At 44.1% G+C, this 24,422-nt stretch overlaps 11 protein-coding genes across 11 annotated transcripts; 9 read left to right on the top strand and 2 right to left on the bottom strand.

Annotated features, from left to right (window-relative positions):
• Positions 1-960: 960 nt before the first annotated feature.
• BYT42DRAFT_642633 (uncharacterized protein) lies at positions 961-2,660 on the bottom strand (the record flags this gene model as incomplete). The annotated part of the gene is made up of 5 exons (XM_051572588.1): positions 961-1,841; positions 1,914-2,011; positions 2,115-2,237; positions 2,298-2,373; positions 2,454-2,660. 5 exons carry the CDS (start codon positions 2,658-2,660, stop codon positions 1,254-1,256), a joined length of 1,092 nt encoding a protein of 363 aa, XP_051426215.1. The 3' UTR covers positions 961-1,253.
• Positions 2,661-3,898: 1,238 nt separating this feature from the next.
• On the top strand, positions 3,899-4,643 carry BYT42DRAFT_559967 (uncharacterized protein). Its single transcript, XM_051567190.1, has one exon. It carries the CDS (start codon positions 4,257-4,259, stop codon positions 4,566-4,568), a length of 312 nt encoding a protein of 103 aa, XP_051426216.1. The 5' UTR covers positions 3,899-4,256; the 3' UTR covers positions 4,569-4,643.
• Positions 4,644-6,025, top strand: BYT42DRAFT_559969 (peptidyl-tRNA hydrolase PTH2-domain-containing protein). The gene is made up of 6 exons (XM_051567191.1): positions 4,644-5,235; positions 5,302-5,355; positions 5,417-5,470; positions 5,540-5,607; positions 5,704-5,816; positions 5,892-6,025. Exons 1-6 carry the CDS (start codon positions 5,032-5,034, stop codon positions 5,939-5,941), a joined length of 543 nt encoding a protein of 180 aa, XP_051426217.1. The 5' UTR covers positions 4,644-5,031; the 3' UTR covers positions 5,942-6,025.
• A 233-nt stretch (positions 6,026-6,258) lies between these two features.
• BYT42DRAFT_492196 (glycogenin 1) lies at positions 6,259-6,925 on the top strand (the record flags this gene model as incomplete). The annotated part of the gene is made up of 2 exons (XM_051564133.1): positions 6,259-6,730; positions 6,819-6,925. 2 exons carry the CDS (start codon positions 6,259-6,261, stop codon positions 6,923-6,925), a joined length of 579 nt encoding a protein of 192 aa, XP_051426218.1.
• A 167-nt stretch (positions 6,926-7,092) lies between these two features.
• Positions 7,093-11,373, top strand: BYT42DRAFT_233897 (uncharacterized protein). The gene is made up of 4 exons (XM_051562629.1): positions 7,093-7,182; positions 7,281-7,549; positions 7,609-8,186; positions 8,251-11,373. Exons 2-4 carry the CDS (start codon positions 7,370-7,372, stop codon positions 11,171-11,173), a joined length of 3,681 nt encoding a protein of 1,226 aa, XP_051426219.1. The 5' UTR covers positions 7,093-7,182; positions 7,281-7,369; the 3' UTR covers positions 11,174-11,373.
• Positions 11,374-13,030: 1,657 nt separating this feature from the next.
• Positions 13,031-14,981, top strand: BYT42DRAFT_233916 (S-adenosylmethionine decarboxylase). Its single transcript, XM_051562630.1, has 3 exons — positions 13,031-13,578; positions 13,724-13,950; positions 14,035-14,981. The coding sequence occupies exons 1-3, from the start codon at positions 13,235-13,237 to the stop codon at positions 14,799-14,801; spliced, it is 1,338 nt and encodes a 445-aa protein (XP_051426220.1). The 5' UTR covers positions 13,031-13,234; the 3' UTR covers positions 14,802-14,981.
• An 83-nt stretch (positions 14,982-15,064) lies between these two features.
• Positions 15,065-16,083, bottom strand: BYT42DRAFT_611462 (uncharacterized protein; the record flags this gene model as incomplete). Its single annotated transcript, XM_051571504.1, has 6 exons — positions 15,065-15,160; positions 15,222-15,323; positions 15,392-15,428; positions 15,484-15,566; positions 15,617-15,988; positions 16,051-16,083. 6 exons carry the CDS (start codon positions 16,081-16,083, stop codon positions 15,065-15,067), a joined length of 723 nt encoding a protein of 240 aa, XP_051426221.1.
• A 142-nt stretch (positions 16,084-16,225) lies between these two features.
• Positions 16,226-17,810, top strand: BYT42DRAFT_559981 (uncharacterized protein). Its single transcript, XM_051567192.1, has 6 exons — positions 16,226-16,384; positions 16,473-16,531; positions 16,596-16,666; positions 16,741-16,828; positions 16,908-17,153; positions 17,227-17,810. Exons 1-6 carry the CDS (start codon positions 16,333-16,335, stop codon positions 17,578-17,580), a joined length of 870 nt encoding a protein of 289 aa, XP_051426222.1. The 5' UTR covers positions 16,226-16,332; the 3' UTR covers positions 17,581-17,810.
• BYT42DRAFT_233957 (Septin-domain-containing protein) lies at positions 17,306-19,129 on the top strand. The gene is made up of 2 exons (XM_051562631.1): positions 17,306-18,245; positions 18,320-19,129. The coding sequence occupies exons 1-2, from the start codon at positions 17,685-17,687 to the stop codon at positions 19,091-19,093; spliced, it is 1,335 nt and encodes a 444-aa protein (XP_051426223.1). The 5' UTR covers positions 17,306-17,684; the 3' UTR covers positions 19,094-19,129.
• Positions 19,130-19,281: 152 nt separating this feature from the next.
• Positions 19,282-24,080, top strand: BYT42DRAFT_510820 (uncharacterized protein). Its single transcript, XM_051565147.1, has 13 exons — positions 19,282-20,096; positions 20,186-20,491; positions 20,570-20,908; positions 20,968-21,056; positions 21,119-21,236; positions 21,324-21,475; positions 21,554-21,724; positions 21,783-21,900; positions 21,967-22,110; positions 22,192-22,380; positions 22,469-23,047; positions 23,113-23,457; positions 23,574-24,080. The coding sequence occupies exons 1-13, from the start codon at positions 19,296-19,298 to the stop codon at positions 24,048-24,050; spliced, it is 3,828 nt and encodes a 1,275-aa protein (XP_051426224.1). The 5' UTR covers positions 19,282-19,295; the 3' UTR covers positions 24,051-24,080.
• BYT42DRAFT_559986 (uncharacterized protein) lies at positions 24,051-24,417 on the top strand. Its single transcript, XM_051567193.1, has one exon. It carries the CDS (start codon positions 24,092-24,094, stop codon positions 24,329-24,331), a length of 240 nt encoding a protein of 79 aa, XP_051426225.1. The 5' UTR covers positions 24,051-24,091; the 3' UTR covers positions 24,332-24,417.
• The last annotated feature ends 5 nt before the right edge of the window (positions 24,418-24,422 follow it).

Genomic DNA, 24,422 nt, shown 5'->3' on the forward strand with positions numbered 1-24,422 from the left:
TGCGCGTTTTGGTGATCTTTTAGATCCGCAACAACAGATGGCTACACTTGAGCGTATAGTCTTGGAGCCTCTATAAAGACAGTTCAAAATTTCTCTTTTTTTCACTACTGACTACGGGTCCTGCCCATTCTATATTTTTTTCTTGAAACTATTCAACTGTGGATAAAAACAAAGATTGAAGAAAGGAAAAACGTAGTAGTCTTTGTTGATGATTCATGAATTGATGTACGGTGGATAGTCACCGTTTGGTTGTAAAAAATCCTCTCCGATACTACAGGAAACGGCGCCTAGCTTGAACCATGCTTTCATTCGGCTTAATACAATTACTATACGCCATTGAAAATTGTAAGGTTGTCGCTAGATCCATTGTTGCCAGACGTTCCATCTCTAAGCTACAGAAAGGCTTTTACAGTAATATGTTTTGTTTCCCAATGTTTAAGTCATCTACTTATAACCTTCTTCATCTCCTGATCTGGAGTGATGGGAATCAAAAACACGAAGTAAATAAAAATATTTGGTTATGCCACGAAGGTTGTCTTTGGCACCAGTACACAGACAGCAAAGACAGTCGGTGAACATGCATAAAATAAAAAATAAAGTGAATATGACAAAAATAAAAATATGATACTCGAATCGTCATAAAAATAAAGCCTTTCATACATTTTACTTGCGAATCAGTCATCGGTAATTGACAATAATTAAATGACAGCAATGCAGTAACAGGAATACTTTGTGCATATAATCAAGTAACAGTGGAAAATAAGGGCGCAAGTCTTTTGTATCCAAAATCTGTTGCAAGTTTGATTAATTTAATTATGATAAGAATTTCTTTTTTCCCTCGTAAAAGCAAGCAATATGAAGTAATCGGAAGCCGGGTTTTTGTCCTATGACTTCCATAGATGTTGATTGACTAAAACACTTATGCTGTTTTATCTCCATCTGATGTATTTACAAATCGTGCTTTATTTTCTTTAGTATGATACCATTATTTAGATTCAGAAAGCCGGCCGGCGGTGACAAATGGACCGCTTATAAATTCTAAAATAAGGCGATGGATAAAATAAGCACGGCGTTCTTGTGTAGTGATGTCTATGCAGCCGTGAAATGGCTGAAAATTGATTCTACTGTACAAAACGTGATCAATGAATATGTGTTAAATTATGTATCGTTCGTGCGCTGGATGCAAGTCGGCGCGGGTATGGGAGTTATGTTGTATTTTTGAAACTCGGTCGGCTGTTTCGGAAGTGATCGTTCTATGCCAAGTCTCGATTCAGCAGAGATCGGATGTGGGATATATCTTGCATTAGCGCTTCTTCATCCGGGGTTGTGGAGGAGGATGAAAATGAGGAAGAAGAACTCGATGGGGAAGGGGATAGGGGAGGGACATCTTTGGTATCATTTAATGGTGATCCGACCCTGTGGTCGGCCCATGATGCAGGTATCCGTTCGTAACTTGGCTTTCTCGGTGAATTCCAGGGCACATCGATGTTCGCGCCTTTGGTTTGAACAGTTACATCCGCCGCTTTGTTTTGGGCACGCTTAGTGCCAAACTTGCCAAAAATACGCGGAAGGCCTTTGACGGTGTGGTTTATCTGAGGGACCGGCAATGGTTTGGCCATGGGTTGTTTCGATTTCCGACCTGGCCTTGATACATCAACAGCGAATGATGCTGTTTTCTCATTGTCGGGTGTTGGTAGTTTAGCTGCTTCTTTCATCACTACTTGGCTGCTGTTTGCGACGGCGGGCTGATCATCGGATGGGAGGGACGGTTGAAAATTGTCATCACTGCGACCATGGAGCTGGTAGGACCGCAGTTCTGCTTCAATCGCCTCTATCGTATCCTGCACCAAATAAAACGTTAGCGCCTGTGACAAACATCAGAAGCCTAGTGACAATGACAATCGAAGCTTTACCTGAATACTAAGCACCAAGGCTTTGGATTTGATCTGATGCGCCGCTGGTTCCTCAGATAAGGGTGATGCTGGCTGATCATAAGAAATAGATGATTCGACTGAACAACAACAAAAGTTTGTGTGAACGATCACGCACGGGAATTTTCAATCGAATGATTTGTTTGTTTGTTTTTTTTTTTAAAAAAAAAAAGAAGACGGTACCTGTTGTGCTGGCAGCAGTTGGTCGATCATCCATTTTCTTGATTTCCGCTTCCAGTAAGGTAATTTTCTTTTGGGAAGCATCACGGATATCTGCATTTTCTTGCCTCAGACGCATTATTGTTTCTATTGGTGCCACATCAGATGCTTGTCCTCATGAAAATGTGGCGATGGATCACTATTTACCTGTTAATTGGGCAACCTCCTCCTTGGATTGTAGCTGGATTCGTTCGATTTCTTGAAGCAGGGCTTTGTTTTCCCTCTAAATCACTGGTGGTTAGCTAATGATCGCAAAACGTAGACTCTTTGTCCTACTATCGAATTTAAGCTTATCGCACTTACTTCCTTGCGCGCTATAGCAGTATTGGCAGCTTCAATTTCGTAAAACCATGGATTATCTGTTTCTGGAAATTGGCGGTATTTGGAACTCGATAAGGTTTGCCATGAATTTCCAACGAGTGATCGTCGTCTGTCTGAAAACCCATCTTTCGACGGCTGATCAAAGGCGTACTGGCTGGGCGGATAAATTTGCAGATGGTGTTGGGACATGGAATAAAGGATTGAAAGAAGCTACAAAGGATGGGGGTGCCTGTCTTTATATATAATAGGGTAATTGTTTGGCGCAAGCAAGGCACAGCAACCTTTCCGACTGTCCATCATTACCTAAAAAGGAAAATGTCAACACAACAGGGTTAAATGACTCAGAAACTACGCCATAACAACGACTCCATACTGCAATGTGTCTGTCTCTCAACGTGGCAAAAACAAATGATGACCAACCACGAGGAAAACAGACAGTAACAGGGGCATGATATCAAGACAATTGGAACCTCACATCGCCACAAGCTCTCTACAAGCCATAATGACATCAATAAATGCGATGAGTCTATGAAAACAAGACCGTAACATAGACTGAAGTTTCCCGTTATGCTACGATCTGCAACGGTTGTGCATTCAATCGGGCCGCAGCAAGACACCCTGAGGTCACATCATTCTCGGCTATGCGCAAGGAAAGAGACTGCATCTTTTTAATACCATAGCTGGACGAAATTATTTTCTCACAAGGGAATTCATCAATTTGGTTAATGGTTTCTATTCAGTGGCCAGCAGTAATTGGAGCAACACTATTGACACGTATCTATTATAACATTGTCAATGCTTTTCTCATTCAAAAGTTTCTGTATTTGTATCTCAGCACATTTTTTAGGTTTTAAGGTTTTCGTTGGGAATACGTCATTGAGAAAACCACATCTTGGCATCCACCGTGTAAGTTATTGTTGGGAAATTTTATTCCCACCATCTGTAACTGTTTTCAAAATGCTGTTTTCAACTTCTTCAAGCATCCTTTGTTATATGGCATCCAAAGATTTCGATGACATGATAAGCGTCATACACTAGTATGCTGTAAACTCCAGGAATTCTATTCTGAGCAACAATGACGTATGGTCAGGGACTCGGTTTGCTGGTCTAAAAGAACAGAGCTATAAATCATAATGTACAAAACACCTTTTTTCATTCACAGGTCTCCACAAATGCAAAACTTTTTTAAATTCAAGAAAGAAGAAAACTTTCATTCAGTACTATAATTACCGGTTGCGGTCATGATGGCGTGAAAATCATCAAAGTCGTGAACCGAAATTTCCAAGGCGGTGAAGCTTTTGGGGGAACGGGGATTCAACGGCGAAAGGTGGTCGCCAATAGGAAATTGAAAGGGTCGTGGGAGAAGAAATAATCAACTGATAGTTCTTTTATTCTCTGCTTTGCCGGCTTAAAACGTCGCATTCACCGCGTAGCTGAACCGCAGTAGCTTTCAATTACTGCGCCATTTGTAATGTGGTTATGATTGGCGTCTGAGTTCCGATAACTTATAAAGGACATTCTCAAAGAGGGTGACACGATGTTAATGGAGGGCGGGACCATGGGAAACTGGTCTATTCAACGGAAAGTTCGTTGGTTCCATTTTTGTCACCGATGTCATGATGATTTTATTCTGCTGAATCTAGTGGTGCGGAGCTTCCGGAAGATGGGCCGCCGAATGTTGTGACGACATTTTCATGCAGCTCGACATCTATAAAATTCCCTTGCTTTGGAGAGCCTGGAGTGCGTCTCTATTCCCTTACTCACATTCTCCAATCAATATCCATCATGCCGAACCAAAAGAACGATGCTCTCAACGAACATTCTCCCGCCCAGATGGTTGGCGGTATGCGTGTCAAGCAAGCAAACCACGTCCCCTTGAAGCACGACACCAAGCACGAACAAGAGTCTGACTCCAAGGATATGGTCAGTGAAGAAGAAGCTGAAAAGATGCGCCAGAAGGCTCTGTTGGAACGTCAAGAACGCGAAATGGCCGCTGAAAAGGCTTCCCGAGATGCCAACATCTCCAAGAACGCAGGCAACAATGTCAACAAGACCATCCACAGCATGCCTATCCAGCCCAGATCCCAGAACCACTAAATGTCTTCCCTTCTTCCAGTTTGTACAGCTTGTAAATAAACTTGTTTTTACGAAAATAATATGTCACGTATTTCTATGTCTTTCTATTTGTTTGCTGTGTAATGGAACCCAGTGACTGAGAAAAAAGAACCTCTGTGTGAAAATGAATAAGAAAAAAAGACGGGGAAGGTCCAGGCGATCAAACTTTCAAATACAGATGCCATTTGTTTGTTGTTTATTTTCACCTGTAACTCTTGCACCAGCCGGCGAATACAGCGTTAATAATTGAGTTTTGGGGACATACGACCATGATTATTCAGATATCGATGCTTTTATTTTCTGGGTTGCCTTCTTTTGAAAAATGCAGCCTTTCTTGACGCAGCTTAAAGTGACGCTGAATTCCTTTGGGAATTTTCACCGCCAAAAGTCACAAATAAAAATTGCGTGTCTTTTTTGCATTCATTTTTTGATCAAAAATTAAGTGATGGCAAACAAATTTGGTTGTGCCTTACCGTTCGCCGAACTTGCTGTGACAGCCACAGTGGCTCTCATTACCGGTTACTTTTTGGGAAAACAGCTGCATGGTTCTGATGTCGAATGTGAGAGTCCTGCACTCGAAAACGATGACGATCTGGACGAATTGCCAACAGGCGCGATCGACTGTAGCAAATATGAGGATTACAAAATGGTAAATTGTGAAGCTTGTGGATATTGGTTTTGGCAACATAATAAAAAAGGAGGGGTTTGTTTTCAGGTGCTAGTTGTACGTCAAGATTTGGGCATGACCAAGGGCAAGATTGCGGCTCAGGTAATTTGGGTGACGCGAACGATGCGCTTACTCCTGTACTGACAGCATTCGATTGCGTTAGTGTGGTCATGCTACCTTGGCATGCTACAAAGCGGTCAAGAAGAATAACCCAGAGGTAATGTGAGGGGACCGGCAAGCGAAGAGAATGGTCCTGTTACAACAGGGATATTGATCCATGTTTCAGATGCTCAAACGCTGGGAACAGTCTGGTCAGGCCAAGGTCGCTTTGAAAGCCAGCAGTGAAGACCAATTGTAAGGAAAAAATGATGCCGCGGTTATCCCCGTTCTACCGAAAAAAAAAGAGATGTATTGATAACGGTTTTTTTTTCCTTGGCTATTACTCTATAGATTGGAACTTCAAGCGATTGCTCAAAGTCTCAATTTGCCTGCTCAAAGCATATGCGATGCGGGTCGAACTCAGATCGCCGCTGGCTCGCGCACTGTGCTCGGCATTGGTCCAGGTAACACCAACATGGGAGATGGCAGAGATATAAATAAGTCTTTTTTTCAAGGATATTCATCGATTGAATAACTAGGGCCTGTGGAGCTTATCAACGAGGTGACGGGTCATTTGAAGCTGTTGTAGAACACATATTTTTTCAATTCGCGCTATTTATTTCATCTTTTTCATGCAGTCCAAAAATAAAGAATATCGGATGAAGCATTCTCGCTGGATGGGATTCACAATGGTTGTTACAGTTTTAAAAAACAGTTCCCGTTTTGGGGTGCGTGAGCAAGAAAACCCTTCTCCCCAATATCCACAAATGGCATCTTTTGTACGCTTCACAAACAAAAAAAAAAAAAAAAAAAAGGCCACCAAAAAAAAAAAAACAAATCGGCTTGATCAAAAAAAAAAAACCCTTCCTTTCTTTTTCTTGTTTTTCTTGTCAAACTATTCCTACTATGGAGGCTTATGTCACGCTTCTAACGTCGGACGCTTATGCTTCTGGCGTTCTCGTACTTGCTCATCGTTTGCGCGATCTCGGTTCGAAAAAGGACATTGCGTGTCTCGTCACACCGCAAGTGTCTGAGCGTATCCGTCGCTATCTGGAAACCGTGGTGACCGTCATTGCCGTCGATATGATACGGTCATATGATGAAGCCAATCTAAAGATTCTCGGTCGCCCCGAGCTCGATGTCACCTTTACCAAAATCCATGTGTGGCAACTCCATCAGTACACCAAAATCGTCTTTCTCGACGCCGACACCTTGCCTATGCGCAACGTCGACGAACTGTTTGAAAGACCGGATTTTTCCGCCGCCCCCGACGCAGGATGGCCAGATTGTTTCAATTCAGGTGTCTTTGTTACTGCCCCTTCAGATTCCGTTTATCAAGATTTGCTCACACTGGCCAAAGAAAAAGGATCCTTTGACGGTAAAAAAAAAGAAGCATGATTACACAGATGGGATTTCTATTGGACCGTGCTGATTTTTTTTTCATCATCCTTCTATCTTCCCGCCAGGCGGTGATCAAGGACTTTTAAACACATACTTTAGTTCCTGGCCTAGTTCATCTGCTCATCGGTTACCTTTTATCTTCAATACGACACCGACAACGCAATACAGGTAAAATGGGTGCAAATGACACAAAGTATTTATATATTTCCATCTTGGTGATCTTACACACTTGGTTACCTTAGCTATTTACCCGCCCATTACCATTATGGACGTGATATTGCCATTGCCCATTTTATCGGGACGCAAAAGCCATGGTCATGGCAACGATTTGCTGACGGATCGGTGTTTGCACCTGGCAACAATACATGGCCCGGTTTAACCGATCTAGCTCAATCTTGGTGGAGTACTTGGGATAAACATTATGGCAAGGTAAAAAACCAGAAAAAAAGACTACAAAAAAAGGGTGGTAACACAATGCTTGGTCGTACCGATTGTAATCAATGGAATCGATTAGTTATCGCCAAAAGAACTGACGACTGCTTCGCCGGCTACATTGAGATCCTTTTTGGAAGGAAACCCACAACAGTATACCATTGAACACTTGGGAGACAAGGAAATGAATGCTTGGGATACACCGGTTATCTATCATGACCTCAAAGAGAATAATGAACGTAGACAGTACAGACCCATGCCTCCATTATCCAATATTACCATTGCCAGTGATGATTGGTTCCACAAACAATTTACAGGCCCTCCCGCCATCCACAATGAACCGAAACAGGACGCAGTGGAGCCGGTACGTTGATCACCAATGAAAAAAAAAGGACTCTGGGATTTGACCATGTATTTTTTTAGGTACCTACCGATAACAACGTTCCGTCAGCTCAGAATACATCAGCAGATTTCAAGGATGACGGCGAGGACCAGAAGGATCAAGAGCAAAATTCCGACGTAAACATGGGTCCAGATGACTCGCACAATGAGCCCAGTCACGCAGAAACGACACGCAACGATGACACCCAGGTCCAAGTTGAGAACGAGCTCCAGCAGGAGCACGAACACAAACAGGAAGAAGAACCAGTGGTTCGTGAAATGCCCGAGATTCCTGTGTTTGTCAATGTATGGGATGATCCTCAAAATGAGCCCCCTTCGTTTGAATCACTGTCGGTAGAACGCCAGCAAGAAGCGGCCCACGTACACGATTACTACAATCAATTCACAGGCATGGATGAGTATACTGCGAAAGTAGAGGATACCTCGGCTTTTCCCTGGGAATCGTACAATGACACCACGCCGACGCGCGTATGGCTCAATGAACCGCCTGAGAAACCAGCTTCGGAAACCGAAAGTCAAGACAATTGGGTGTCGGTGGATCGCACGGATTACTCTGGCGGCAATGGATCGGTGAACGAAGAAGAGTCACCCCATTCAAGGTAATACTCGCTTAGATACTTAATATAGTCCTTTTATGAACATATATTCGTGTTTACTTATTAGCTCTCAAGAAGAGCTGACGACATCAGCCGATCCCGACCCGGTCCCACCACAGGAAGAGCAGTCTCAAGATCCAATCATTGACTCCCCGGTGCCATCCACCATTGAGCCTTCTGAGACCGTGAATGAACCGGTGACGGAAGGAAACGTTTACGCCATGGATTTGATACCATCGACTCCTTCTCCTCGAAGAGCTGCCACGTTGCCAAATTTCTTTGATGATACCCGAGAACCTGGTAACGATTGGAGTGACCGTGATTTGATCCCACTACCGTTGAAGCCTTCAAGCAAGTTACTCTTGAGCGGCTACAGTTCACCGAATCCATACCACGTTACCATGCCGACCCGATATGGCGGGTATACCTCCAATAGCCGACGTCACAGCTTCCACGAAGCCTATGCCGGCGGCAGTAGTAGTAAATCCCCCTCGGGAAGCATGCCTACGAGTCCGCGAACCTTCAAGTCCACCAAGACGGAAGAAAAGCAAACCCATCGTTTGTTTGCGTCGGGACACTCCACGTACAGCAAGACCCCTTACACATCGGCGGCGGCCACCCCAACCAAAGAACTCGAATTCTTTCTTCCGTCGTCCGAAGAGACAGAGACCGATCCAGCTGACAGTATAAAGGCAGCCAATCCAAAAACTGTCTTTGATTTTGAATCTTACAACATTGATCTGGCTACGGAAAAATTGCGACATCGCAGATCCAGTGGATCTAGTCCACCCAAGGCCATGATCAGCGACCAATTCACGGCCGCCGATGATCATTGGGATACGGAGCAAGCGTTGGCCCGTCTACGCGATCACAGCGAAACATTATTGTTCCATAAAACGATGGATTCGCTCAAGGAAAAGGAAAAGGAAAAGGAGAAAGCGGTCAGTCATCATGCGGTCAGTCCGCCGGCGATCTCACCATCGTCACCGTCACCATCGGTGAATGAAGTTCCGGTGGATATCAGCCCTGCAGCATGGGATATGGGAGAACCGGCGTCGCCTATCGAATGGCCCATGAATCGAGCTTCGACCATGGATGGGATCATTTCGGGAACAATTTCCCCGCGAACCCCTGTTGCCGAGAAACTGGAATCCAATTTGACTCAAGAAATTGAGGAAACAAAACGACTTTATCGCCAGCGCACTAATTACGCATTGAACGCATCCCAAGTCGCTCATGCCACCATTTTGGAAACTGAGTTTGATTTGTCAAAGAGTCTGTTGTTCGAGCGACGCGTAAAGAATGCTCAGCCTGAAGTGACTCCTCCCGTCGACCAGCCTTATATTACGACAGAAACACCCAAGGAAACAGACACCTTTGCTGCCTTTTTCAGCGAAGACATCATGAAGGAAGCCCGTCAGCGTCTTTTAGCATTGGCAGCAGAGAGAAACGAAGAAGCTATTTCTGAAAAAGAGAAGCAAACGTTCACGCAAGCTTTCGCGACCGTGGTGCCCGATAGCAACATGAGCGGCATGAACATGGCCAAGGACGAGATGCAGGATGTAACCGCTGCTGTCGTAAAGGATATCGCAGAAAACGATGAGGAAGTAGATGCGTTGGCGAGCGTAGAGGATGATCGTTCCTCCATTGCAAGCGTTATGGCTTCACCTCAAAACAACGATAAGGATGCCGACTCGGAGACGAGATTAGCTAAAAGCCTACCGAGTGCTGCGGTTGGATTAGTCGGTACAACGGCGACCGTTGCTTCCGACAGCAGCGTGGAAGAGAGAGAAACAGAACTCGCAGCAGATCCTGAAAGTCTCCCAAGCCAAAAAGATCAACAAGATTCTTTGAGAATCCCTGATGCCGATTTGCCGACGCAAGACACAGCATCCGTTGACAAAAAAGAAGACTCTTGCACGAATGCAGCAGATGACCTGGCCTCTGCAACTCAAGCAAAGGACCAAATTCTGGAGGTGGCGGAACCCAAAAGTAATCCGTCTCCTGAATCCGATGAGCTCGCTCAAGACTCACTTGAGGTATCAGCCGAGATCGACCTTTCCCAGGAACCAATCAAGGAGCCTATAGAAGAACCAGCCAACAATGAGCCGGCTAAAAGAGACATTGCCGTGGCTGAGCCGCAGGTGCTCGAAAAGCGGCAAGATCCGTCAGTGCTGTCTGCGCAGCAGAAAGAAGACGATGACAACCAAGTTATCGATCAAGCTTCCATCACCGCATCGGACACTGTCCCCACGGATGAGCCTTGCTCTACAGCGGCGTCAGTGACAGAGACAAATGACGATGCAGATCCGTCAGTGTTGTCTGCACAGCAGAAAGAAGCTGGTGACAACCAAGTTATCGATCAAGCTTCCGTCACCGCATCGGACACTGCCCCCAAGGATGAGCCTTGCGCTACAGCGACGGCGTCAGTGACAGAGACAAATGACGATGAAGACCCATTGGTGGTGCCTGCACAACAAAAGGACGAGCAAGCTTCTGTGACGGTATCAGCCACTGAGCCCACGAAGGTATCCAGCGCAACGGTTGCAGTCAAAGACGCGGTGACAGAGATAAATGACGACGGAGCCATACCAGTGACAAAACCAGGCAACATGGACAAAGTACCAAATGCCACGGAGACGGAAAATGGGTCATCGTCAGTGGACTTTCCGCAAATTACTGTTGCTTCGGACGAACCAGCGCCTGCGTACGTAACGGTCTCTCATCAGTCGCAGAGCTCAGCTCCTCTACTACTTGTCTCTGAAACTGATGGTTTAACGGACGTTTCTGATGAAGAGATGGACTTTTTGTCGGCCGTCGACGAAAACGAGTTGCCCAACGATACCAGTTCGTTGCACAGTGGCGATTTTTTCTCGGTTGGGTCGTCCGCCGAAGACGACGATGATCGTCGAATTGAGTTGCAAACCATTGCAGAAAATGAGCCGCTCAGTTTGCCACCTTCGGAATCGTTTCTTACCTCGGTACCTTGAAACGGCAAATAATGCATCTCTTACAGTAATTCCTCCATTCGTATAGACAACGAGGATCGCATGGCAGGATTTTTTTTTTCCTAATTGCGAGAGATATTTTTCATCAGCTTGATGGAAAAAAAAAAGAGAAAAAAAAAGTTTGATATTAATGTGCATAAGCATTTGATCCAATAAAATAATGACATGAAATAACGGCTAAGCATTTTTTTATTTTATTTTTACTTGTTGCAAGTTCAGGAGAAAAATGGAAAAAAAAATGTCATAGGATGATACAATGTGTCCTGTGTGTACCGATGATAGAATACGATTGAATTTGGAGAATCAAGTGTCGCACAATGCACTCATAACCTGCAGTAGGGCGTAGTTGATTTTAATTGCGTTGAGAGGGGCGGTTAGTCAGGTTAAGGCGTAGTAGCATGATTTCATGACGGTTGAACTTCGCACTCTAAATCATATGGAGCTTTTTAGAATATCAAAATGATAACGGATCTATCTATTTTCAGCATCATGACGATGTGCAATGCATATGTGGCGCTCAATTTCATAATCACGAATACTTGGTGTTCCCCGGTAAAACAATGCAAAAAAGATCATGAAACTGCTGTATTTTTGGTTCCATATGTTGATATGAATGAAAAAAAGATGCTGGTCTGGGCCTGTCAGTCAAGTTTTTTACGCGTTTTACAGCTGGCTTTTCCATGTTACCCAACTGCTTTCACATCCAGTACACTGAGACAAGTGGATGACGCTGATGATGGTATTTATAAAAAGAACGCTTGGAGTCTGCATAAGTGTGAATGCAGGTTGCAGCCTTCCATCGTCGGAGAAAAATGTGGCAATATCGAAAAATATAATAGTTCTCTCTCCAGCCATGGTTGAAAAAAAAATTCTGGGTTACAAGCGTCGGTGATTCAATTTGTCAAACCTTAACCAAGTGACCCATGAATGAAATGACGTTTGGATAACATTGCATGTCTCATTCACGCTAAAAAACTTGAACCGTGTGGAGAAGATAAAAAGGTCAGTATGGGATTTTCACGGTACATATGCATTAGGTATTTCATTAGTACGTACGATGGTTTCTTCAGAGGAAGCGAACGAGTCTAGTCAAGGAGGTCTGTTTACAGCGAAATGGAAAATTCCATTTCATGACGATCACAGCAACGAAAGATCACGATACAACAAGAAACAAGAAACAAGAAACCAAGAGCCGATACGTGTCGGGTAATTGAAATTTGTATGATGACTTTTTGACCGTTTGTACAGTTGAATGCGGATTCCACAGACTTGATAAGATAACAAGTCTCATCTTTTAAGGGTCACCGTCTAGAACCGCGAGAGGAAATGAATGTTCTCATCGGCACCATGGTACAAACGAAAGCACTGTGTTCCTGTATGGTGATTTTCAAAGGTCCAATTCGTATCTCCGACGAACTTTATTCGACAATAATTGGCCCTAACAACAACCCGCAGTCACAGTTCTTTTAAATTTTTTTTTTTTTATACATAAAAATGAATGAAAGGAAAACTCACAAAGGCAAAGATTGTTCTTTTTATTTCTTTTTCTTTTTTTTTCTTCTATATCCCTTTTATTCCGTTTGAAAGTGCTTGGAATGGTTATTATACCTAGCCGCACTTTTGTATCGATTTAAAAAAAAAGACATATCAACGCTCGCTTTTTCGGCAAAACTCGCTTCTTTGATATTTTATCTCTCAAGCTTGCTATGCGCTCTGACTCTCACAAGTATAATCTAGTTCGTTTTTTGATCAGCTTACCCTTCCGGCTTCACTTCTCCAACTTTTGGTCTTGACATCCTTAAACCTTTAACTATTTATTGCAACCTCTTCGCGAGACAACACACTCTATCTGTTACACTTTTTTTTTGCTCTTTATTTGATCTCTTTTATCTCAACTTTTTTTTAATTACCCCACAACCAACCCACACACCCAAAACAAAAACCTCACCGCGTTAACGCCTACTCCGTACTCTCGTCGCTTGCTCGTCGTTGGTTCCCCCCCTGGAAAATACATATATACAAAGAAAACTGACTCACAAAACAATGGTCCTTGAAGAATTGCCTCTTCCCACCGCTCCTCCTCCCTCGGGAGCCAACTACTCTGCAGAACAAGGCTGCTTTGAAGGCCCCGAAAAACTACTTGAAATTTGGTTCGCTCCGGCTCCCACCTCGCACAACAGCCACTCGTTGGCTGATGCTTCGGATTCGGATATGTCGGATATCTCGACTCCATCAACTCCTACTACTACCACCTCTACTCTCCATGGTCTTGGCGCTAGTGATCTTCGATCGGTGGAAAAATCGGTGTGGGATGCCATGCTGGCTACCGTGAAATGCACCGTGTTGAACGTGTTGCGTAATGACTTTGTGGATGCTTATTTGCTAAGGTAAGTTTCTCTCTTTTTTTTCTGGGGCTGTGCCGGAACGATGCACTCCCAGAAAAGAAAAGATCAACCACGTCTTCCGAGACGGGGGGCAAATTAGGCAGATTTTCCATTGACGCGTTGCGTACCTCCTCTCTTCCGTTCCCAGTGAATCTTCAATGTTTGTGTACCCTCACAAACTGGTGATCAAGACTTGCGGCACAACTACGCTTCTGAAGGCTTTGCCCTACATCATGGAAATCGCTCGTCTTCGTTGTGGTTATGATACGGTCCATCGCTTGTTCTATTCTCGCAAATCATTCATGTTTCCCGAAAAGCAACCGGGTCCTCACCACAGTTGGGATGCCGAAGTTCAATATCTGGATGATCACTTTGGTAAGTTGGTGAGGAAGTGCGTAAAAGATCGGATGGAGGATTAGTCAACTCACGTCATTTTTTATTGTCTGTTTTTGTTTGCAGATAACGGTGCTGCTTACGTGATTGGCGACACCAACATTGATCAGTGGTATCTTTATTTGACCGGTGTGAACCCTGGCTCGCTTCGTAGTAGCCATTTGGACCAACTGATGGCTGAAACGGATGGTTTGAATTGGATGGCGTCTAAAAATTGGTCCAAGATGCAGCAAGTACGCTCGGTGTTGCATGCTGATCTCGGTTATTTCCAACGAGGATATTCGGGCCATGATGAGACGATTGAAATCTTGATGACTCAGCTCGATCGGTCGGCCATGGAACCCTTCTATCACCAACTGGACGAACCTTCGGGCTTGGTAGGCGGTCGACGTGTGGATGCTGACACGGGTCTTGAGGCCATCTATCCGGATGCCAAGGTGGATTCCTTCTTATTTGAACCTTGCGGTTACTCTGCCAACGGTCTGCAAAAGGATGGCTATTACACGATTCACGTCACCCCCGAGCCTCAGTGCTCGTATGCGTCCTTTGAAACCACCATCCCTGTCTCTTCCTCTCATCCCAATCCTCAGCACTGCGATGCCACGTCTGCTCGTACTCTGATTCGCCAAGTGATCAATGTATTCCAGCCTGGCTCTTTTACGGTGACCTATTTTGCATCCCATACCCCCAAAGAAGACAACAATATTCACAAGCTGGTGCGTACCATGGCTCCCTTTGACGGTTACAAACGTAAAGATCGCATTCTTTATGAATTTGAAGGCTATGACTTGATCTTTGCCCATTATACACTTTTGCCATCCAACAAGGACTGAAAAAAATATATCACCTTTTTAAATAAAAATGTTATCGTCCTTGCAAATATTCGAATCCGCATTTTGTTGTGCAGATTGCGCTTGGTATGAACGTTGTACTGTATATTCATCGTGACTCGTCCTAAATTGCGCTGTCGTTCTGTCCTTTAATTACATCGGGCCAACGAGTATTTCATTCAAACGCGGGGTATGCGTATCAATCGTCACTGATTGATTACTGTGAATGGGTGCTTGGATGACATCAGGAAAAGGGACCTTGGCCTTTACTCGTTGATCATGTCTTGCAAAATAGAGAGCACTTTGGACTGCATTTTGAGATCACTTGCATCCGAAGTCACCTTGAAGCAGGGAACTTTTAACTACAGCAACCAAAATCTACAGATTAACATCCTGAAATTAGAAGCTTCAAAAACAAAGTACCATTTCCAATGCCTGCTGCTGCCTTCGAGCTTCTTTATCCAGTTCCTGAAGGATGTGAATGTCCATGTGTTTGAGTTCTTCGTTGACTCCGTCTTCAAATCTCTGTGTAATAATTTATTTAAGCCATCCACAGTTGCAGTTTGATCAGAATCACACTTATTTATGCTAACCTGGATTTCATTTGGGGTCACCGCACCAATCAATTCTCTACGATCACGGTGAGCCTCGAAGCCAATTGCTATCGATTCATGGTAGTTCTTACTTTGCAAAAATAGCGTCCCGATGCTTCTGATGCTTTTTAAGGATTTCTTCGCGACGATTGAACAGATCGCGTTCTTTTGCGTCCTGTGGAGCGGGTGAGTGACGGTTTACAATAAACACTGCATTTGCCTTACTTGTCTGCGTTTGCAATCGCGTAACACTTGAATCAACTTGGTCTCCTGGGTCATGCGTCCCAAAGCCATTAGTAGCTCTGGAGTCACTGTCTTAACGGTCTGCAACGAATCCAATAGTTGATCGAGCGATGGTTCGGCTGATTGCTTTTCGTCTGTTACCGGGATGGCAGTGGTTTTTTGCTGACTAGCCAGGTATTCTGCACGCACTTCTTGGATCAATTGAGGATTGATTTTGGAAATGTCAAGCGTCGGTGGGATAATAAACGGGGCAGAAGCCGTGGTACTGGACGTTGGGGTCGTCTCGGTAGGGACGGGTACGCTAGTATTCGTGTTTACCATTGACGAAGCAGCTTCGGAGGTAGAACGTGCATTCTGGAAAGAAAAACCCATGAGTTATGGTGAATCAAGGAGTGCAGAATCAGATACACGTTTACATTGATGATGGCTAGAATTTGATTGAAATCCATGGAAAAAAGAAGCGGATGGCTATCAAAGATGCCCATTAATATTTTTTATCGACTTTTTCAACATCAGAGTGCCACTTTTTTTTTTTTTTTTTTTTTCAGAAATGCGGTTTCCCCTGGTTTATTGGAATTGAACGATAGGGCACAGCTTTGCATTTTTGGTTTTCCTATTGTGTGCTTTTTTTTTTCGTATTTCCCTTTTTTTTTTCTTTCTTTCAGTTCTTCTTTATATTTCTATAAGAACTATTGGTTATGCCGCTGGACAGTGCTTCCACGCAAACCACCTGTTCTTCGTCAGCTGAAGGTACGCTTAAGCGCACCTTTTTACTTTTTTTTGGTTCGTCTGTCTTTGGCCCATTCAACTCAATTCATTTTGGAATCGTCATGTCTAGAGCAACGGCTGAAAACACGTTATAATGAGCTCAAGCGTAAAATCGCAGAAGTGGAACAGGTCCGTTGGCCCATTTTTTTTTTCTTCTTCACTAGTTGTAGCGGACTTGCTCACTCCACCATAGGAAAACAAAGCGATCAGTATCAAACTGCGCGAAGCCCGCAAAAGCACGATGCGTTTGCGTTTAGAACGAACGTAAGTCGTCCTTCGATCCTTGTTTGTGCAGGATCTACATGGATAATGACCAACGACTTATCCGTTCAAATTAGAGTCCTCTTGGAACGACTGCATCGACATCGTGAAGAAAAATTCAACCATTCAAACCTTTCGAAAAGCAGAGAAACCTCGCCTGAATCGGTAAGCCAATAAAAATGCTTACAACCATGGGATTTATCAATCTAAAAAAGCAAGGGAATCAAAAAAATATTCAAACTAGATCAAGATCGACCGTAAGCTGCCCGATCAAAATCATGCAAAATCAAGCCCGATCGAGCCAACACCCGCGGACGTTAGTTCTGAGAACAAAGCGAGTACAGAGGAACAAGTCGATCCAGAAATATTTGCACTGTTTTGCAGACTGGAACAACATAATGTTACGTCTGATCAACTCCAGGCATGCGACGGAAATGTGAATAAAGCAATGATGCAATTATGGAAACAATTACCACAGAATACACAACAGGTAACTGAAACATGCATAGAGAAAATGGCCATATGAACACAACTGCTGATCCCGAAAAATGGACAACGTGCAGATGTACTGTACACTTTACCGATCCGGAATACAGCATCAAGCTGACCGCTACCCAGTTCATGTGGCCCGCCCTTTCTCCTCGCCGATGCCTACACATCCATCGATCTATCCTCACACCAACTATGCCACTGAAACCCCATTCACCCTATCCGCCTCATTGTCGTCCTCATCTCCTTCCATGCATCCTCTTCCACCATTGAAACCTCCAACTTCCTGTGATTCCGTGACATCTGCATCATCGGAACACGCCATGCGGCATGATTTAAGTGTCGGACAGCAATATTTACCAAGCTATTCCCGAAATGTTCATGCGAATCAGACAGATCCCGTCAGGTCCACTTATTCAATGCATTAAGTAACGAAACATAACAAAGAAAGAACACAAATCATTTCACTCGCCTATTCCAGCTCTTGCAGCCGATTGGGCCAAACTTTAATTTGTCATGATACTCGCTTATTATGATGATGACAATGAATTTTAGCAAAAGGTTGATTGGGAAAACGGATTCGTCATGCACGGCTTTCTCAAATGTTAAACAATTACCTTTAAATAAATCCGCCTTGGTTAAATCCACCTTCCATTCATTCTTTGTCTTTTTTTTTTTTCCTTTCTTTTTCTTCTTTATTTTTTTTTCTTTTCAGGAGGTCCACATGATGAATTACACAATGAAACGGCGGAAACGAGACGCAACAATAACGATGAACATTCTTGTTGTCGGATCCACAGGCACTGGAAAAACGTCGTTTGTACAGGCATTCTATGATCGATTGCATTCCTGTACTTTTCCTTACACACCTAAAGAGAGCCATCTTCCCGATACTGGACGAACTTCCCTGGTTCAGGAGACTGTGCGTTTTCGCGATCACTCGACGTTGGTTACTCTCGACGATGTAAGAATGGAACTGACAGTCACCGATACACCAGGTCTCTTGATGGATCAGGGACGACTGGTGTTGGATTATCAAATCCTTCATTTGATGAAGTTTATCGATGACCAGTTTGACCACACCTTATCAGAGGTAATGACCTTTTCTCTATTCCAAATTCCCTATGTACTATTGTATTCAGGTGTCACTGAGTTTTATTGACACAGGAAACCAAGGTCAAAAGAGACACCAACGTACGCGATACGCACATTCATGCATGCTTATATTTCCTCAACCCGACAACTGCAGGCCACCTTGGGGAATTGGATCACTACATGCTGAGGCTCTTGAGTTCCCGTGTCAACATTATTCCAATTCTGAATCGTCGCCATTTTCCTGCATCATCGATACAGATCAAGGAAACATTGGCCAGAGATCTTTCCACAGCAGCCGGCGTTTCACTTTTTTCTGGTGTTTGTTTGGATGAACTAAGGAGGTTCGGTGATTCCACCGAACGCGAGGACCCAACAGATATCACAACACTTGCAACCGCCATGCACAAGTTGCAGCAAACCAAACATGACGAAAGGAGAATTGCAGCAAGCAATATTTATAAAGAGTATACAGTTGAGGAAGAAGACGATGAAGAAGACGAGAAACACGCATCACTTGTATCGGCTGTGGAAAAATACTCTCATTTGATACCGTTTGTCGTTGCCGATACACCGATCGCTGGTCGTAAGAATAATGCCGTCCATGGAATATGTGACCTACGGCAAAATCGATTATTATTGGCACAGGATAATGTACATACAGTGGAAGCGTTTCGGTCTCGCAATGATTTGGCGCAATTACAACACCTGTTGCTCGTGTCACATCGAGAGATGCTTCGCGACAATACAGTGCACTTTTACGAATGCTATCGGACAGAGCGTCTGATCCAAAGGAAAATCACTCGCATGACTACCCTTAGAACGGCGGATGGAACTATCTTGATGTAATATGTAATGTTAATAATGAATAAAAAGCCGTGAGCTGATCTTGTAAAGTTACCAAACAGCATGAATGATCCGAGTTCTGGCACAGCGCCGTCTTCATTGAATCTCAGTTTGAACATGGAGAGTCTCACGTGGTGAGCCAAAAGAGTTAAAAAAATTCAGCCCATGTAAAGTTTTGGGTACCGGCTCAGCCTTGGCTTGACAGATGGAATTGAAAAGTGGGTCAACCCTTCGACGCGGTGGAGGCGGTGGTCGACGTACCGCTCGTACCGTCAATCCGCAGATCGTGTACGATGCCGTACTTCGTTGTGCGGTTCGTGTTTGCAACGAGTTGAATGGAAATACTCCCAGCGGTCCCAAGGAGTTGAAAAAGGAACGTTCCAGTGGCTATCTCGGTATTGATGTATTTGGCGGGCTCTCTGACAAGTTTGGTGAAGAAAGCAAACCGGACAAACTAACCCGGGAAATCGTGCGAGGAATGGCTCGACGACTGGACGATATCAGCGATGGAAAAGACTTGACAAAAACCGAATACCAGGACAAACGATTCAAAGCGGTCATTAAGCAAATGAAGAAAGTGCTTCAGCAACACCGTTACCGACCGACAGGCACCGTCAACGATCTGGTCATCATCTTTCTCAAGACGAGTGAGACCGAGCTTAAACGCCACGATCCGAATCCGGCGGTCTGGTACGAAGATCTGAACCGCTTCATTGCACGGTTTGCCGAATTACTCGTCATTACCATTCAAGAAGATGCACCGTCATCTGCCAGTCCCGAAGTGATGGAACTCTTGGATGGATTCATCTCTCCAAGAACCATCCCACGTTCCTCGGATAAGAAAAAAGCAGCTTCCACTCCAGGCAATGCCTCCCCGATACCCTCAGATTCAATAGAATCTCTTGAAAATTTCCCAATGATCCAAACCATTCAAAAATTATTCGATATCCCCAACGCTGAACACACCGCCAAATTACGCGAGCTTCAACCACTGTGTACTGAATCGGTAAGAGAGTTTTGTCGTCTTATGGTGATGTTATATTTTTTGAAGGAGACGCTGAAAGTTGTGTATTTTTCTTTTGACGCATGCACCAGGCATTTCTGCTGGATTTGAAAAAGCTCATCAATAACGTTCATACCAACCAACCGTATCCTGGACGGAAAGAAGATTTTCCTACCCAGCAGGCGTACGACAGTTGGCAGAAAAAGGAAGTCAAGCAATTGACCGAGCTTATGAATACCATTATGTTGATGAATCCGAAATTCTCCTTGGGAGCAGGCAGTGAAATGGATGTAGGATCTTCCAACCTGCTCTCTGGCGGAGGTCCCCGAGCCCCGAACCGTCAAAGTTCAGGAACCGACCATTCAGGCACCGGTCAAGACAGCGTACCATCACCTGCGGTAAACTATCCATCACACAAACAACACGCACAATTGCATTCATTTAGATCCACTTATTTTGATTGTATGTTCATCTAGCGCAGTGAATCACTTCAGAATACGTTTACATTTGTGCCGAGCGATCCCAAATCGTTTTTCCGTTACCTCATGGATCTGTGTATTGAGCATGATCTTAAAACGTCCGAAGGCATCGAGCGAGCCAAAGGAAGTGTTTTATCTCAGCAATCCGATGAATTGTTGCGAGAATGTTGGAAAACGTGGCGCTTATCTTCGTCGTTCCGTGCAACACTCTATCTGGAACTGGTCAAGACCCGATTTGATGCGGACGAAGTCGATTTTGACGATATTCAGGATGCTATCAGAACATTGGATAAAGTGTCGAAAGAAAGCGACATCGAGATGTGGCCCATCAATGACGTGAGTAAAGAAAACCATTTGGGTTGGTAATTTGGATAGCTAACAAGTTGATGCGAAAGCGAGAGCGTCTCGTGCGCGTTTTTGAAGGTCTGAATAATACCGTATTGCATCAGTTGGCCGATGCTTTATCTGAATATTGGCGAGTAAGGCAAGTGGAATGGATCCTGAGCTATTTATCTGTCACATCACCGTCTAACGTGCACAAATTAGACCGGAATGGATCAGTGATCTTGTCACCATGCTCGATAAGATTTATGAGAATCCCGTGTTTCTGCAAGATCACACTGACCCATTGGTGGAATTCGGAAATCTGGAAGAAATTGTAGAGGTGCGCTTGTTAGCCTATGCGAACCATTCCAAATGTGGCATGATCTCTTAATCTCATGGTTATCTTTTTTTTTTTTTTGGCCATTAGGGAGCAGCAGTAGAACGATGGCGTCGTCTAGAAAAGAACTTCAACAATCCAGAGAACTCGGATGACCTCGAAAGACTAGTGAGCATGGCAGATAAACTTCTTCAAGAACTTGTATCTCTTGCAAAACGAAAGTTTAAGACATCCATCAAAGGGTAAGTGCCAAGTCTTTATATGCATCTGTGGATCCATGAATGAAAGGATAGAGTCCTCAATGGGTGTTTTTTTTATAGTATTATATCGGTGCCAAGTATAGTCATGGCCAAGCAAATGCCCTATTTCGCATTAGAAATGGACAATTGGGCATTTTCGCCTGCTGCAAAAGATGCATCCATCGAAGTTACGTTTGAACTGTATCACAAAGTATTGCGACTGAAAACATTGTATGATCAACACGGATCGAGGTAAGCGGTTGCCAACGAATGCGTGACAGTAAAAAGTGTGTTAATGGGTTTACCCTAGACAAAAAGCCGCATTGTTCAAAGTGGAGTCGTGGTTCTTGCAGCATGTAAGACGATGGCTGATGACGACCAAGGCTGCTACACTTGAATGGGTTGAAAACGCCATCAAGGAAGACAAGGTAAGCGCATATAAAAGCCCATGTCAGATTCACAAGGTTTGTTTTATTAAATGTCATCTACAATAGTTTGAAAAGACAAGCGAGGCAGCGCCTCACTCTTCATCTGTGATTGATTTGTTCAGTATGTTCCATCAAGCCGTGGATTTCCTTCACAATCTTCAGTGGCCCAACGAGCTTCAGCGATGTGGCTTTCTCACCGCATTGTCAAAAGTAAGTATGACCTTCTGGGCGTGGGCAAAAAGTAGCGATCTATCTATAGATACAGTCCCAGCTCAACCGGTGATTCTCTAGGTCATCGGTATTGCCTTGGAACAATACACCGTTATTATGGAAGATATGATTACCGAAGACCTTGTGCCGAAGACTGGTTCGCATGGCAACCCCGCCGCCCCTTCTACATTTTTGGATATGGCGCGTTATCAGTTGGGTGGAGGTCGTTCCAGCACTGAAAGCGACGTTCCCACTGATTTTACACCCGAGGTAACTTTGCAACTCGTATTGACCATTAGCCATCCTGCAATCGCGTTACTCATTCTTTCTTTCTTTTTTTCTTTGTGGTTGGGACCAGTTTTGTATCAAAATCAACAATATTGAAGCCGCACGTTCCCGATTGGATCGATTATATGAAATGATGGATGCTGATGCAATTGCCGAGAAGATGCGCGATTTTGGTGTGCCGCAAGTAGAGAAGGAGCAAAAGAACTTTTTATACTCCATCAAGATTGTGCGTGCTGAAGGATTGCAAGCGTTGGATAACAATGGATTGAGTGATCCGTATGTGGTACTGGAAATCGACGAAAAGCCCATCACAAGGACACGCACAGTCTACGAAACTTTGAATCCTCGATGGGATCAAGTGTTTGATATCTGGCTTACGGAGAAAGCCGTCGAAGTATTGGCCATTGTGTACGATGAAGATATGATTGGCGCGGACGACGAGTGCGGCTACGTCCATTTTAAACTAGCTCCCGAGTATTTCAGCGATTTCCAGTCGCATGAATTCACTTTGAAGCTTCATCCTCAAGGCCAATTGGTGCTACGCGTCGGTTTGGAAGGCGAGAAGAACGATATTCAGTTCTGGTTTGGCAAAGCTTTCCGAACACTTCGAAGAGCTGAAAACGATGCAGCTGGTCTCATCGTGGATAAAGTAAGACTATGGAGTACGTGTGCGAAAAATATCGATGGGTCACTCATTTGGGTTGGTCATAACAGATGAGCCGATACATGCGTCAATGCATGTCACGAAAAACCATGGATAAATTACTGGGTCGTGACCGCAGCTTTTTCGCCGCTTTCACCCGTGCGGCCAAGCCTGTATCACCGAGCATCCAAGAGTGTGAAGATGCGATTGCTCCTCTTTTAGATTATCTGGAACGTAACTTGAAGGTGCTCAATGATAATCTCTGGGACGTCAACATGCAATTTGTGTTGGACAAGATCTGGAAAGAAATGCTATTGGCCTTGGAAAACGTGTTGCTTCCCCCTCTTTCGGAACAAATGTCAGAGATGAAACCGCTGGATGAATACGAGTTTGACATTATTTTCAAATGGCTCGAGGCAAGTATGAATACAAAAAAGGAGAAAAAGTGGACAAGAAGAGAAGTGGCCGATTCAACGATCAGATCAGATGGCGGAGGTGTTAGGCAACTATACTAACAAGATATATACTGTAGCTACTAAAAATTCTGTTGAATGGCGGTGAAGAGGGCGACGGTGTGCCACTGGAGAAACTTGAAACCTCGCAATACTACGCGTTGCTGGCGATTAAATCGGCTTATTACATGGATACCGATCAGCTTATGCAAGGCTACCACAGCGTGCTGAAGAATCAAGTGGAGATGAAATTGAGAGGCGGACGAAAGATGGATCGTAGCAAGACGGTGTATCACTCTCGTCACACCATTAAGAAACGGAAATCTCAACGCAAGTCGGTATCGCCCGATTTACCCAACAGTGAAACCATTTTGCGTATTCTTCGCATGCGATCCGGTAAAAATGTCAGAGAATTCTTACGGGAAGAGTATGAGAAACGGAATAATGTGGTGACACAACAAGCGATGCCACGATCGGATGAAAACGACGCCGAACTACCTCTCACAACGGAACACGTTATCACGCCATCGGATGAACAAACCTTACCTATCGTTTAGAAAAGAAGAAAAAAAAAAAAAAAAAAAAAAGGCAATTCTCGATGAGGCGATGTTCTCTTGACCCAGAATTTCCAGGCTACTCTTATTTCTTTATTATCTTTTTATGCTCTCTATTTTTGTTTTTCTCTACTTTTAAACCTTATTCTCATCTCATCAGTCACTCCTTTCGTCATTCTATTTCTCTCTCGCCTTGGCTCATGTTTTTGTATTCTGTGCTTATGGATATTGATAAACCACATTATAAAAAAGCGGTCTTTTTTTCTTTCAAAAGAAGTCAATAATACTGCGGCCAAGCTAATGAATGGACTGGGGACCAAAAAAAAAAAAAAAAGGTCGTCGGACAAAAGGATTCAACGGAGTCGGAAAAGAACA

This window comes from Radiomyces spectabilis (genome assembly GCF_025331425.1).
Source record: "Radiomyces spectabilis strain NRRL 2753 chromosome Unknown BYT42scaffold_3, whole genome shotgun sequence".
Lineage (NCBI taxonomy): Eukaryota > Fungi > Mucoromycota > Mucoromycetes > Mucorales > Radiomycetaceae > Radiomyces > Radiomyces spectabilis.